General features: G+C 40.0%; 1 protein-coding gene across 4 annotated transcripts in view; it reads left to right on the top strand.

Annotated features, from left to right (window-relative positions):
- LOC104950677 (bone morphogenetic protein receptor type-1B) overlaps positions 1-16048 on the top strand; it is a 49708-nt gene that overhangs the window by 28322 nt on the left and 5338 nt on the right. For all 4 annotated transcript variants that reach the window (XM_010777225.1, XM_010777224.1, XM_010777223.1 and 1 more), the window contains 6 exons: positions 2892-3220; positions 12791-12950; positions 13290-13392; positions 13678-13780; positions 15129-15225; positions 15310-15454. In XM_010777225.1, the coding sequence (XP_010775527.1) occupies positions 3133-3220; positions 12791-12950; positions 13290-13392; positions 13678-13780; positions 15129-15225; positions 15310-15454 (696 nt within the window). In that variant the 5' untranslated portion in view covers positions 2892-3132. The remainder of the gene's footprint in view (positions 1-2891; positions 3221-12790; positions 12951-13289; positions 13393-13677; positions 13781-15128; positions 15226-15309; positions 15455-16048) is intronic.

Genomic DNA, 16048 nt, shown 5'->3' with positions numbered 1-16048 from the left:
GTTTGCCTTATGAAATGGAGACAGATTATTACAAACAAGCAAGCTGCATTAATTGATCTGTGACTGCTGGAGGGCTGAATGTGGGGGATACAGAGTCTGCAAAACAAATTGAAAATAATCTCAAAGCTAAACTTCACCCTATATCTCCTTCATAGTCTGTCCAACATCTCGATTTAATGCCCACTGTTCTAAAAGATTATGCCCGGAGTGTAACACCATAAAAAAACACAGTGCCGGCAGAAATTATCTTTACATGTGCCACCATGACAATTGAATAGGTGCTTTCAATACTGAAGTACAATGTGTGTCACAACTTCTTATAGTGTTTATGTGAAGATTAAATATTTAGATAGAGAAGAAGCAATTAAGAAAACTGGACACCATATATGTTTTGGCTCATTTAGCACGCTCGAGTCCTTCTGTTTGCTGAGCAAGCTAGGTGACATCCCAATGACACGTGATTGGCTTTGCTGAAACAAGTTGGCTAGCATATATGTGGCAGACTTACAGGCTGTCCTTCACATCGCAAATAATCTTTTTGTATGCACAGCTGCAAGAGAAAAATAATGAAGAGTGGTACAAATCAAAGCTGAAGAGGCTGAGATAACCTGACTTTCAGTCCGATTATAGATCTAGTTTGGAAAAGTTGCTGGATCACCCTTTTCACACTACTCAATAGCATCTTTTGTTAGCCTTCCCCTGTCTGGTAAATGCCATTAACCTTTATATTGCATAACCCTACTATTAGTAGCCTTTAAACCCAGCTCATCAGGCCATACAATAAACCTGAAGGCAACTTGTAGAACGCAAACCGTTGCCAAGGTCATTTCCATAAGTAAAACATAATGTGTGTATCCGCCCTCTGATTCAGATGCATTACAAAATGTATTGGTTTCCTCCATGGGCAATGCTACACCTTTCCACTGAATCTCATGAAACTTGGGCCAGTAATATTTCTGTAATCCGGCTGAGAAATAAACAAAAAGAGCCAAAAACATAACCTGAGGTAATAAAATCTCCATGTTCACACATTAAGTGGTCCTTCCCACACCTTCAAGAGTAAACTGAACCATAGTGTGTGGAATTGGTTCAGTTCCTCTTTAACACCGCTTGCATGTCTAATGTGACTATTTCTCATTCCAGTTGCAACAAACATTGTGGTTTTTTATAATGATCAAGGTGCTGACAGACATATTTCTCGGGCAGTATTAATCATCCTGTAACTATGTGTGTGATGACAGATGGGTTCTGCAGTAAAAATCTATATGAGAGAGGGAGGGGAAGAAAAAGCATGGGAAGTGAAGAGTTAGCTTGTTTGAAAGCAAGTCCTCCAACCGGTCTGCTCCACTTTCAACCTCCTTTATGTGCCAGAGTGACCCCCACCTACAGTGCCACTCACTCCCCTGGACCCCCCATCCCTGTGGGCTGAGTAGGCTGTCTGAGAATACAGGGAGGCTTCATGCTGGGTGTTTGATGGAGCGCAGAAGGGTGTGTGAGGTGCACTGACCCATTCACATTGCTCCCCATGCACTCGTGCTCCAGAAAAGGCTGACTTATCACATGTAATACACAGTGCTGCACAAACCAGGAGTGACAGCTATAGGGCCAGTGGAGCTCTAGAGTGGAGAAGTGGCTTCTGGGAGCTGGTGGTCCCTCCCAGTCAGACTTTAAGAGGGGACAGGTGTGGGGTAGCCCATATGGCTGTTGTTGTTTCCCCCTCCTCCATCACTGCTTAACACCACCAGCTTTTTTTTTCTGCCATTGACCATTTGGAATGGATAAACACTTCAAGATGTTCATCTTACGTGTGTGAATTAGGCCATCTCTGAGATGTTTATGATTTATCTAGGTGCCATAGTAGACTTGATATAATCTTCCTAATAGCTCAACTAATCCTCTTAACTTGTAACCCACATAAATCTTTCACCACTGGAATGTGTGTCCCTTTTGTTATGATTTTTTTTTTTTTGCATGGGTGTTGGATTAGTGTGAAGTTGCAAAATGGCGGTGCCTGGGGGTGTGACTCCTAATCACCTCTAATCACCTGACGTGTGATGGCTTGATCCCTTTTGCAGCTCTACAAGTGTTTGTGTTTTCAGCCCCGTCACACACAGACTCACATGAGGAACTGAACACACTTCAACCTGTGTCTGAACTTTAATACCAGACTCTTGGTTACAGATTAATGCCGGGCCAATGCCATTCACACAGCACCTGTGTCTGCAGCTGTACTTCCACACACATTATGCAAGAAACAAGTGGTCGAGAGCTTGGTTGCTTTTCATTGTGGAGTGAAATTCAAGGACTTCTATTTTAAATTGTTTTGTTATAATTAGTTTGATCTTTTATTCTTCTTGGACTTTCTGTAGTCATTAAGGAGGGTGGTTGTTACTTACAGCCTTACTTTTTGTTTTGTTTCTTGTCTCATTAATAAAGTTGTTGATTGATTGATTGATCATAGCCCTTGCAGGATTTGATGCCAGATGTTTTCACCAAAGAACATGTAGATGTCTCGGTTGTAAGCCTATACTCATACATTGTACAGTGGTTTCTGTGTCTCTCTTTGCATGCTACGTGTAGTGTGCCTTTGGCAAAAGCTCATAATGCGTTCACACCTCATTCAGCCCCTGCTCACATCCACGGCCCTGTTACCCCCTTCATTTCCACTCTACTTTCTGAGTTTGAGTGATGTGAGAATCTGTAATGTGTAATGTCTGCGTGTGAAAGAGAGAGAGGCTGTATGTAGATTCAAATATACTCAGCTGTTCCCTCTATAGTGAACCGGTCATAGAAAGGGCTGGACAAATAGCACAGTGAGAGAGCAACGAAGTAACACCCTCCTCCCCCCTCTTTTCTCCCCCCTCTTCTTTCTCTGTGTCTGTCTCTCCCAGGCTGTCAGTGTGGAGTATTGCTGGAGGCTGCGGGGCTGCTGTGTGCTGTGGGAAGTTCTTGAGAGTGCAGAGTGGCAGTCAGTCACAGAGAAACTCTTGTACAGAAAGTGGACTGGCGCTCTTTCACGGAAAGGATATAAAAACGCAGCCTCAAACATCCGCCTCTTTGCCCGGGTGTGTTCGTTGTGGCTGCGCCTCAGGGATTTGAAGGAGGAGGGCGTCTGGGGTCGGTGCTGGAGTGATGGTGGTGGTGTGGCCGCCTCAGGAGTGGGCCTGCCAGGCACTGCTCCTGCTGACTGGACTGGTATCACTGAGCTGTGGGTCTGATGGTGAGTACTGTCTTAAACCTCATTCAATGAATTGTAAGGTGTCCCTGGGTGCTTTGAAAGGCACCTCTAAATATAATGTATTATTATTATTACTACTGCGCTGGACACTTTATGTTTTTTGATGCCATCATTTATTTTGCTGACTTTGTTTTAAATCAGTTTTAAGCTGATGAGGCGTCTTGTGATTGCTTTACGTTTATTGGCAACACTTTTATGTAAAGCTGCAAGAGGGAAGTTGAAAGACAATTTTGAACCTTTTATTTTTAGGCATCTTTGTTTGTGTTTAGCGGTTCGAGAGGGTCAAATTTATTTAATTTCCTAAAGTCTCAAACATTTTATTGTGAGTGTTGTCAGGTTGTAGGCTGATGGTGCGAGCTGTGAGGTTATCTTTCTATTTTTTACCCTGCGGTATTTATGATGAGCAAAAGCTATAATGATCTCCACAGGGGTCTACCATGAGAACTGGTGTGCATTTATCTGCCCTGTCCTCTCTCCCCCCCACCACCATCTCCACCACCCCCCCTGGTCATGTTTTGAATTGTTTGAAGATGGACAGCCAGTTGTCTTTTTAAGATGAATGCCAACAGTGTCACAATGCCCCGTAAGGTTGTGACAGGCGGGGAAGGTCGACAAGCTCCCAGCGTCAAGAAAATGACACTTGTGCATTTGTTCTGTTTCTGATCAAGCAGAGGGGAGAGACATTGTTGCTCCGTATGAGAATTAGCATGCATTTCCTGTTTTTATTGTTCATATATTTGAAATGCTACTTTACAGTTTTTTAAGTTGATCAACCATCCATATTAACTCTTCCATTTAGGTTTCCTCGTTAGATGTTTTATTAGAGCTTAAACAAATTATCAATCAGGCCAAAAGTGTTATTTATTTTTCTAATGTTAAGGCTTGGTGATCTGGCCGAAATCGTCTATCACAGTATCAGTCATTTAGTCTCCTGATAACGATATACAATAGTCAGGATATTGCATGATATGTTTGTTAAATTAAATAAAACAATATTATTGGTTTGGCAATAAAAATACTCATATTACCTAACTCTATTTTATATGTAAGCTAACTGAATATATTTAGGTATTGCGCTGTCAAATTTATAAAACCGGCCATTTAACGACGTCAGTGCAATTTAGAAATTGTAAAAAATTAATTTCTTCAAACAAAAAAAATAACAATTTGTTTGAATCAAGTTACACAAATGATATTAGTTGCAGCCTTACTTTTAATGTTTCGGGTAAACAAGCTTAACAATATAACTACTTAGTTGGTAAACACTTATTAAGAAGGAGAATAAATTGAGTGTCAGGCTTTTTAGCCAGCATAAAGATAAACAATAAAAGGTAAATATATGCATATAATCAACGTCTTATTGGAATACAAAGGGATTCTGGTTTAAATCCTGCGATAAAGCGATGCTTCACTGAAGCAACCACATAAAGACCAGCTATAAAATCCCAGACTGACTTAGCGGTTCAGAGCTAGCTGTAATTTTCGCAGTTGGTCACGAAATACCTCAGCTGCTGATGAATGTTTCTTCTGAGAATTTCCATCATTCTTCCTGTATCTGTGCAGACTGAGCTAAGAGTTTAACTCCTCTTCTAATATTAGTCTAGGGTGTTTGCCGTTCAGTAGCCAAACAGATAGAAAGGATGTGGAAAGATGGAGTGAAATTCAGACAGAGACGAATGTGAAGTACCATTGATTATCTTTTTTCCAACAGCACGACTATACATTGACATGAGATTATTTCATACTATGGGCCTTTATCCTGCCTCGTACTTCCTCTGTTTTTCTCCTTCTATCCACTTTTTTGACCAATACTTGAGCCACCAGTTGCTTTTTCTCCGTTTCCTCAGTGACCTGATCTTTTAAGGGTCTCCCAAATGAGTATAACATGTGGGAGGTTGCCCATAAATCTAAGCAGCACAGTCAGTTTGCCACCTGTTTCCACAGGCTGGTGAGGTTCACTGAGAGTAGATGATCCCTAGCCCCATTCTTCCGGTCACAATGCAGTGGAAATAGAAATACTTCTGTGTGGCTAAAGGGCGACAATACCTTTTTATGATGGTTACATTCTTAACATTTATATTGGTTTTGACTCATTTCCTCCATCAACATTTTGGTTTCGCTTTCCCATGTTTGTAACACAAAACCGCTGACTGACCATGAAAACTGGATGTTTCGGGACCACTGCTGCTAATAAGACAATTCCCAGAAACACTCACCCAAGGCGGTCCCTTCACTGTTTACACTTCAGACACACAAAACCCCTATATTCAGAGGCTGTTAATGAATCTTGCTGTTTTTAATCTCATCCAATGACTGAAAAAGTTCCCTCTACACCACTAAAGCAATCCACTGGCCTTCTGGACAATGTAGGGTTTTCATTCTCAGCGGTCATCGAATTTCTGGAAATGTCAGTGTGTCTCTGTAGGAGTGTTTCTCTGTAGGAGCATTTAGAGGAGGTATTATTTTATCTTTATCAGCAACCTTTTTTTTTTTACTGCAGCTCAGCTTCAGTTACTCAAGTGCAAAGGAGGTTTGTTATAAATGGACTAATTCAAGTTACAAAACTTTCTAGTTCTAATTTTGGAGCGGGTAAAACAGGATCATCCTGATGTTCTGTAAGGGCCGTTCAAATCGAAAGTATGTTATTTCAATGAGGGCTTGTTATTCTATTGGATCCTCACAGACTCTGTTTACATACATCACTGTGGATTCCAAGTGCAAGAAATCTATTTAACTACATAAAATGTTTCTTCAAAAATGTAAAAAAGAAAGCTGCAAGTACGATTCACTACACATATATCTTTGCAAGACATCTGAGTTGAATGTTGTGGAATAAGGTCAGTGTAGTCTGATGCAGTGGTCCAGAAGTACAAAACAGCAGTAGTTGGTCCTCGGCAGGACCAGGCCTCTCCAGCCTTCTGTGCGCTGCTTCCTGTCAGGATGTGGATACGGTTCCCCCACACAGAATTTGATCCCCAGGCAGATGTGCTGCTCCAGCAGTCGTGTGTGTGTGTGTGTGTGTGTGTGTGTGTGTGTGTGTGTGTGTGTGTGTGTGTGTGTGTGTGTGTGTGGTTGTGTGGTTCGTTCGTGAGCACCATATAAGTATATCTGCCTTGTGAGATTTGGAGGCTTAAGACTCATTTTTGGGCGTTAAAGGATAACTACATTGAATATTTAAGAATTGCAACTTCTGAATCCTGAATTTCACAAATGCACGAACACAGAATAATACTGTAATTTTAGTTACAAGAAAAACCGTGTTTAAGTTTCATGATTATATCAACCGAAAACATACCTGGCTTTGCGTTACAACGCCCTTGAACAACTCTGTGGAAAAAAACACTGGCAGGGGAAATATTGTGGGGTAAAATGACATATTGTGGCTGAAGTCTCTCAGTATGTCTGTAATGGAGCCCAACATTAGTCGGTGGCTTGTGGCTTCTTCCAGTAAGTCCCGACCACATGGATACATAGACGAGCAGTGAGATGAACTGATGACCTTTGTGGATAGACAATGTTAAAAAACATATCTCTAACTTCACAGGAGCAGGAAGATTGAGATAGTGTGTTGGGATGAGGGCCACACACAGACACCGCACTGTGGTCAATGCTAAGCCTTGGTTTCATAACATGCCAGCCTCCATGTTGCGTGTGTTTGAGTGAGCATGTGTGTTGTATATCATTTGACACATTCTTGACTTTTCTTTTGTTGCTGATAGGTTGAAAATACTGCAATATTATTTACGAGGGAACAAAAATATTCACAAAATGACAGACATAAAAAGATATCGAAAAAATTGGATATGATAGTGATAAGCTGAAAAATAAATATTGAAATGTGGAGATTGTAATGTTTTTACAAAAATAATCTTTTCAATTCAGTTGTTTGAGAGAGACAGAGTTTATTTATGTTCCTCACAATATTGTTTAAATATTTTATGTAAAATCATTGCATTAATAACCCTATATATAGACTTATATTTTTCATTAAGTCTCAAAACCTCAGTGCGCAATTCTCCTTTTTTTCTTTCATGATGCATGTGTGTGTCTGTCCCTCTGTCTTCAGATTTTTTCCAAAAAATGCCAAGAACAGTGTGTCTGTGTATTCTGTTGTGGATATAGCAGCTCTCTGTTGTATTCACACCCCTGTGGAAGGTTTCCTCTGTGCAAACATTGTGAATCCCTGACCGTTGAGCTAGTTTTTCTTAGGGTGGGATTGGGACACAATTTGTAGCGGGGTCTGTGGCAGACCGTTGCCCCCTCCATAAATGTGTTGTGCCGGTATTGCTGAAAGTAATGGGAGTGACCATCTCATTCCTCCACAAAAGCAGCTTGGTCACGGCTGGTAAATGCAGAACAGGTTGCCGCACCGTGGAAACGGATGAGCTGATGGTGGGTGTAGCATCAGAGATGGAGGAGAGAGTGTGGAATGTGCTCCTCAGACTTGTGTGTGTGTGTGTGTAATGTGTGCACATGTGTGTGAGTGTCTCATGTGGCAGAGTCCTTTGAAGCCTGTAGGGGGTGAAGGGGGATGAGGGTGGGGTGGTAGGGCGGAGGAGGATGTATGGCCCTGCCGGTTGGTTGTGACTCCCTCAGGGTCAGAGTGCACTCGGGAGACACTGGGGATGATGTCTCCTTTGAGGAGGTGATTTATAATGGCCACCTGGAGTAACTTATCTCCCGTTTCTCTCATGTCCTCCGTTCTGCTTGTGATGAACAGCCTGGTTGAAGGTCTCGGCCCACAGACGAAGCGGCTGTTGTGCTGTGAGGTCGGCTTCTTGTAAGCTGTTTATTGGAACACTTAATGCAGAGATTACATTTTCCTGGACTTCAAATTCCCCAATCAACATCTCTCTTCTAACATATCACTTGTAATGGCAGTAATCCTATTATGCATTGATTTCCAGTCATCTCTTGATGGAAAAATAAAAAAACTAATATTTTAATTGTATATTCATTGATTCCCGGTGTCTGTCTTTGGTTGCATGTATTTCTATTCCTACTGCACGGAACAAATCCAGACTGGCCGTGAACACTGAATATTTATCAGGAATTCAATTTAGTGATGTATAAAGGACAGTACACGTCTATACACACACAGATATTAAGCTATAAATTAAAGGAAAAGATTGGTTTCAAAGTCTCATTAAAAATATCAAGGTCTCATAGCATATTCTCCTCATGAATCATCGCTGGCTCTTGTTCTAAAACAATCCCAATATCCTTCTTATTTGAATCATTTGACATCCTTAATTCAAGAAATGCCTTATTACACTGTATCTTTTCACTCTAGTTGCTTTTGTGTCATACTTGTTACCATATCATCAAGGTATGTGTGCCTTGGTTTAAAACTGTTAAAGCCTTATAACCATCCACATGCTCATCTATAATCATGTATATTTTGCAAATGTCATAGCCTCCTGTCTATTCTGCAAACTGCTTGTTGGAAATAAAGCAGGGCATAGGAAGGTCTGCATGATGATAGAAAGATGTACTGATAAAATATGGATGTCCATATTCCAGATGTTAATCATTCTGCTGTGCAAGTGACATCGATCTCTTTCAGCGTTCCATATAATGTCCCCTTGGAAAACAAATATTTAGTAGAATATTAAACAAGAATATGTAAAAATTTTACTTTTCTAATAAGTCAATACGTACCGTTATATAAAAAACACTATCTAAATTATCTTAAAAAAAACAATAGTAGAGGCAAAACCCCAAAGATAGACCCTTAGAGAACAAGGAAAGTGATAACTAGGAAAAACATCTGGATCTTGTGTGGACATTTCAATGTCAGTTTAGTTCCCATGTATCATTCATTTTATCATAGGAATGACACACAGTCCACAGTCATGATACTTCTCTCACCACGGCAAACTTGACTGAATGTGAGTGAGGAGGAGGAAGGAAGTGTCACAGACTACAGTGATAATGTTTCTACAGAACTGAAAAGAGATTAAAAACAACGCCATGAAGACGGCACATGAGCTGTCATCACTGATTCAGAAACGTTTCGGAAAAGTTGAAGCCAGTGTGAAGTTGCAGGGCCACTGCGGGTGACGAGCCGTGACTGAAGGCTCTCCAGCTGGAGTTATGTGTGTTAAGTGTGTGTGTATCTGTCTGTGTTTATGTTTGTGTGTGCTACACTGACTCTTAGTGTGTGTGTCTAGTTTGACGAACAGCCTGTGGAATGTGTGGGGGACGTAGATCACATTTCGGGGTGACCTTGAGTGTGCCCTGTAGCTAACACATCAAGTGTGTGTGTGGCGTGCATGCATGTTTGTAAGACGTAGACAAAAGAGAATGTGTGCAGGCAATTATGTGAGAAAAACCATGAAATATTTAAATCTATAAATAAGGTATTTTGTCTAATATATCTAAATCTATAAAGTGCATTTACTTGCATGGTCATCTTTTTACCGTTACACATATACCTGTGTGATTTTCTCCTGTATCAATGTGCTTCCTTAGTTGAGGAAGAAAAGCCCTCTGTTAGCAGTGCTAAGCATAACAAAGATGGCCTCTCGCTTACTGTAAGACTCCTGCTGGCTTTACATCTTATAGCCTCTTTAATAGTCTGTGGAGCACACACTGACTCTGTAGTAAAACTGCTGCTATATACCAAGCATGACAAACCCCCCCCACACACACAAAAAACTCTCTTTGGCAACAAGACAGTCCTGTGTTACCTAAAGTTCTAGAGTAATAACTTCATGCTGTAAATGTATAATATATCTGCTCTGCCTAATTTAAATGCTCAAACTTTAGACTTAGGCCCCCTTTGTCAATGCTTGGGGGACGTTGTGCTCTGAGCAAACAGGACAGTAAATGATAATCAAACTATCATAAAGACCTTTGTATGCATTTTATAGACAGAAACATTTAAATATACCCCCAACTGACTTAATTATACATACAGTGAGGTTTATTATAGGAGAATATGTCCAAAAGGTGTGATTAGGGCTGAGGCGAGAGGGGTGAAAATGGATTTAGTGCCGTGTCAAGTCACACACTTTACTTTGAAATGAAATGCTTATTATGTGTAGGACTTGAACATAAACGTGTTGTGCTGTATACTGTGCAACCAGATAGTCTCACAACAAATGTACTCATTTTACTCTCTAGTGTTGCATCTTTAGATTTACACACATGTATTGTCCTTACCTTACATCCACTTTCCTGGAACATTGCACTTGTCATTGCAATGCCCCTGTTTTCTTTACTCACTGAACTCATTTTTAATATCTTTAAAAACAGAGCTGAGATGGGCAGAATTTATCTGAAAGCTAGACCATTTCATTAAACATTAAATTATTGTGTAGACAAACCAAGGCCACTGTGAGGGAAGACAGAACTGCTCCACAAACTTCCCTGCCGACAGAAACAATATCACAGATAGTGTTGGAAGGACACAGAGTACTATTAAAGAACAGCCTCTGTGTTTATACTATACCACACACTCTGATTCAGCCTTTTCCTCACATAGTCCTGGAGAGGAATCCTCATGCTTATAAGGAGGCTATTCTTGGATTTTATGGATGCATTAATGGATCTTATGTTGGGATTTACACCTATACTTCTTTACATAGGTTTAATAGTTTATAGTTGCTTGTGATTGTTTTTTTGCTATGCAAACAAACTCACAATTTCAAATCAGATTAATAATACATATTTTTTATCTATTTATCTATTGATAACCATGTCTTAAAGTGTTATATACTGCGACATTTGCATGATATTTTTCTGCCATACTTACAGTATTTATGACTTATTTGTACAATGACTTATTTACAACATGCTATTCTCTAACCTTTGGTGATATGTTGCATGCTTAACTATGACCTTTTATTGATATTTTTATTATACAACTTTACTATGACGTTTTTATATTTTTTATGCCAAACTATGCAACGTTTTTATCACATTTTTAATAGATATGCTTCGTGCACAATTTTGTGGCATACTATAAAATAATTTTTGTATGACTTTTAATACGAGATAAACTCTGATAACCTTTGTTTTACGTTTTTAAGATATTTTGTGGCATGCCATTCTCAGATTTTCTTGAAATCTACAGTTTTATGATGAAAATATTCTAATAAAGAGAGCAGAAGAGGAAAGAGAGAGAGAGAGGAAGACATCCATCTGGTGCGGCACAACACATATCAGCTCTCTGACCACAGAGGTCTTCAGGGACCAGCTGCTGTCTGACCTGGTTTTATTCTCCTCTGATAAATGTGTGCATCTTCAGTTACTTGATAGTAAAGATAAAGAAGGCTGCACAATCACTATGAATGCATAATAACAGTAGGCATCTTTAATAAAATAGTTTAGATTTTATGACAATTAACAATGAATGTGCTTCAAATGAACAGTGGATTCATCTTCTTCTTATACAGTATATAATAAGGATATTATCTTATCTGTTAATGTTTTAAAATTCTAATTGGTTCCTTATTGTTTTTTCATATTTCTTTCAAAATCAGCATTTCATAATGTCAGTGCCGTTTATAACTAAAGATGGCATTTTTATGGCACACATTACCTTGGAGTGATTTCAGTTCAGTGGCAGCAACAGTTAACACTTCAAGGCTGAGCAAGTTCAGAGCAATAATATTTATCCTCTCCTAGCTTATGTGAATACATGTCTACTGTCTTACTGCACTTGGCTTGACTCTGTTTAGGTTCTGCGCTTCACTGCATCCATTGCCTGCTGGAAATGTTATTTCTCCTCTCAGAAGATAAACACTAAATCATCATGTCATGTATCCAGTCATCTAAATACTTTAAGTAGTAGTACTATACTTTAGTAGTTTGACAAAAATAATCAATTCATGATACTGTATGTCAACTGTCCTATGCTATTTCGAGATTTATTTGGGATGTAAATGATTAGCATTATGCAAGAATAATTAATAAAAGGTGGTGTATGAGAAATAACAGGATTTTTTAATATACATGTATGGGTTTTAAGTCATATTGATATTCAAATCTGTTGATTTTAAATTATTCCATTGGTCAGGAGTATTTCATTTATTGGAGGAAGATATAACATAAACAAAATCATTAATTATATAGACATTCAGGCTCTATATTTTTGTATCACGCCAAAAATGGTAGATGGATTTTCTTTAATATAACAATATCTTGCCGACTCACATTCAAAAGCACTATGAACACTTGCATACTCACACTTAATACACACACAGCACACGCACACGCACAAATAATTATTTCTGGTGAGTTGCGCTGTTCTGGTTCCAGACTTTATTCAGGCACATTAGGTCCAGTCCAGAACAGTGTGATTGCTTTTAGCAGCACATATTCACACATAATGTGAATTGCCATGGTAACGGTGCAGAGAATGGCAGAACTATACAGTCTCTCTGGAAATGAGCAGAAATGTTGTTTGGAACCTTTGATTTATTCCGTTTTAAATATCCCTAAGGTCGCTGTAATGAAGTTTTACCTCTTTGACTTTCCTACAACCAGAATACTGTCCAGATATTTTTGGCTGAGTCCAGTTTTTCTCTCCCTCTCTCTGTACAGCCAACATGTTGGACACCATGCTGCTGAAGAACGGATGGAAAGGGGGATCGGAGCGAAGGTTGGAGGAGAGCAGCAGCACAGCCCCGGTTCCACCTCAGAACATGCTTTGGTGTCACTGCTACCACCACTGCCCCGAAGACTCTGTCAACAACACATGCATGTACGGTGAAGCGCACACAATTCCATGCTCACTCTAACATGCACGCAGGATATACAAACAACTCTCTATTTAAGGTTAAAACAATAATGATTGATTATAAAAATCATTTTTTTTTACTTAATCTAACATTTCTATACCAAGCTTATTAGCACTTTCATTAGTCAAACCACTCGCATTAATTCATTTTCATTTAATGGCATCAGCTGTATGTAGCCTAAATGTAGGTGGTGCATATGATGTAATATAATTCAAAAGGCAGTTTCAATTCTGCATTTAGATTCAATAAATTACCTGTAATAATGGATATACAGTAATAATTAAAAGTCTCCATTTTGACAGGACTGATGGTTATTGCTTCACCATGGTTGAGGAGGAGGAGGGGGGTCATGCAGTCGTCACTGCAGGTTGTTTGGGTCTCGACGGCTTCGAGTTCCAGTGCAGGGTAAGTCAGCTGTGTGTGTGTGTGTGTGTGTGTGTATGCCTGCCTATATTTGCACTTGTCTTTGTATGTGTGTCCTCCTCCATTAGCTGTTGTTAAGCCTTTATGAGCTTTCCTTTACTCACCACAGCTCTTTATGAGACCTATTTAAATACAACTTGTCCAGCCCTCCATCAGTGGGAAAAAAAACATTGGTGTTGTAAAACGTTCTTATTAGGAATAGTTGCGGCTGTAAATACACACTACTCATTAGTGTTAACTGCGTGTGTGTGTTTTTGTGTTCGATAGGACACGTGGAATGCACGTTCGAGGAGAGCTCTCGAGTGTTGCACAGATCAGGATTACTGCAACAGAGATTTGCATCCTACTCTTCCTCCACTCATCACAACAGGTAAGACATACTTTTGTTCACGCAGGTTTTCACACACTGAAATCCTGCCCCACTTGAGGACATTTTACAGCAGACTCATTCAGGCCATGCTGGGTGGTGATGGGTAGTGACAGTTTAAACTGTTACAAACCACAGTGTGGTGCTGGAGTAAAGTGGCACATACTGCTCCGGGGGGCAGCGAGGGAGAGAAAGAGAGAGGCAGGTGAAACAGAGCCTGCAGCCTCGGCTTGTTCTCTCACCCTCTAATGAAAAGGACAGCCTCTCCCCAGGGCCTGCTTGAGTTTCTTGCCTCGGGACGGATGTGAGATATCTGTCCATCTGTTACTCCGAGACACACCAACTCACACGCACACACATTCCTTCTCTTTCTCGCTCTCTGTCTCTGTCACACAAACTCACCCTTTCACTCTCACACAGCCTCACACACTTTTTGTCTTGACCTTCAAGCAAACGACAACAGACTGACTTCGCCAGTAAGTTGGAGAGAAATAAATGACAATTATTATTTGGTCTTATTTTCATAATTTTGACCATCAATGTTTATCAGCTATGATAAGACGCTACTGCCAAACGATAATAACTGAGACTTGAGAAAAGGGCAACTTTTGCAACAACAAAGCAAGTAAATAGCTTCCAGGCAATCAATGGTTATCCAATTCAAATAAACACTTGTATCGAAAATATTTAAAACAACTTTGGGGGTAAGCTTAGTTGCATTTTAATTGTTGATAAGATTCCCTCATTGCAGAGAAAACTGTGAAGAGCTTATATAGCTATATTTTTACAATTTGCCTTTGCTTACCCATCCAACAAATCTTTGACTAAACCCAGAGCTATTATTTAACATGCAAGGTTTTCACAAGACACTTTGCTATCAATGCAGTTTTTCTTTGTTCGATTGTCCTTTCTTGTGTGTGTGTGTGTGTGTGGGTTCGTGCACACCATGGAATCCCCCCCGGGTTTCGAGCCTGTGTGTTTTTGTGTGTCTGATTGGCAGGAGCACGGCAGTAAGGCTAGAGTCCCAGAGCTGCTTTCGGCCTCTGGGGTTTCTGTAGCGATGTCAGAGTGACAGCTGATCTGTGGGATTCAGGAAGGGGATGTGATCGATCACACGCTGAGAGAGAGGCGGGGGAGCAGGGAAGGGTTAGTGGGAGGAAGAAGAAAAGGAGCTTGTCCCTGCAAGGGAAAATTACAAAGATTTTGGAGCTGATAACAATGAACAAATGACTGTCACTACCTATTAATCACCTCACTCTCAGGACAGGATTATTCCCATTTAGTGTTGGTTAGATCATAAAAACTACATAAACAGATTGAAATAATATAAATATTTCTTCCTATTTTTTAGATTACGTTGACAGCAGTATCCAGTACATGGCACTCTTCATATCAATCACCGTCTGCAGTATCATCCTTGGTCTCATCCTCCTCTTCTGCTACTTCAGGTAAGCTTCCTGAAGACATCTAATGCGTTTTCAACAACTTCCCAGATGGCTGTTGGTAAACATTTCATCACCTTCTTGTTGCAGATATAAGCGGCAGGAGTCGAGACCACGTTACAATATTGACCTGGAGCAGGAGGAGACGTACATCCCCCCCGGGGAGTCCCTGAAGGACCTGATCGAGCATTCACGCAGCATCGGGTCAGGCTCTGGGTCAGGACTCCCTCTACTGGTAAGAAAATACAAGTGCACATCTGGCTCAACATCACAAGCTCAAATAACCTCAAATAACTATAATAAATGTCTGCATTATCCTTCAATTTTCACCTTGGGCTGGTTGGTATAAAAAAAAATCCATTTCAATGCCTTTATTAGGAATTGTTTTTTATATTTTTTTATTAAACGTTCCAACTTTTACTGTTAGTGTGAAGGTAAAACATCATAGAAAAGGCACATACAGTGGGGCAAAAAAGTATGTAGTCAGCCACCAATTGTGCGAGTTCTCCCACTTAAAAAGATGAGAGAGGCCTGTAATTTTCATCCTAGGTATACCTCAACTATGAGAGACAAAATGAGAAGAAAAAAAAAAAAATCCAGAAAATCACATTGAATGATTTTTAAAGAATGTATTTGCAAATTATGGTGGAAAATAAGTATTTGATCAATAACAAAAGTTAATCTCAATACTTTGTTAAATACCCTTTGTTGGCAATGACAGAGGTCAAATGTTTTCTGTCAGTCTTCACAAGGTTTTCACACACTGTTGCTGGTATTTTGGCCCATTCCTCCATGCAGATCTCCTCTAGAGCAGTGATGTTTTGGGGCT

The sequence above is a fragment of the Notothenia coriiceps genome, unplaced genomic scaffold, assembly GCF_000735185.1.
Source record: "Notothenia coriiceps isolate Sejong01 unplaced genomic scaffold, NC01 NC01_scaffold00017874, whole genome shotgun sequence".
Classification (NCBI taxonomy): Eukaryota; Metazoa; Chordata; class Actinopteri; order Perciformes; family Nototheniidae; genus Notothenia; species Notothenia coriiceps.
Note: the sequence above shows the minus strand (reverse complement) of the source record. Positions and strands in the feature narration are given on the sequence as shown.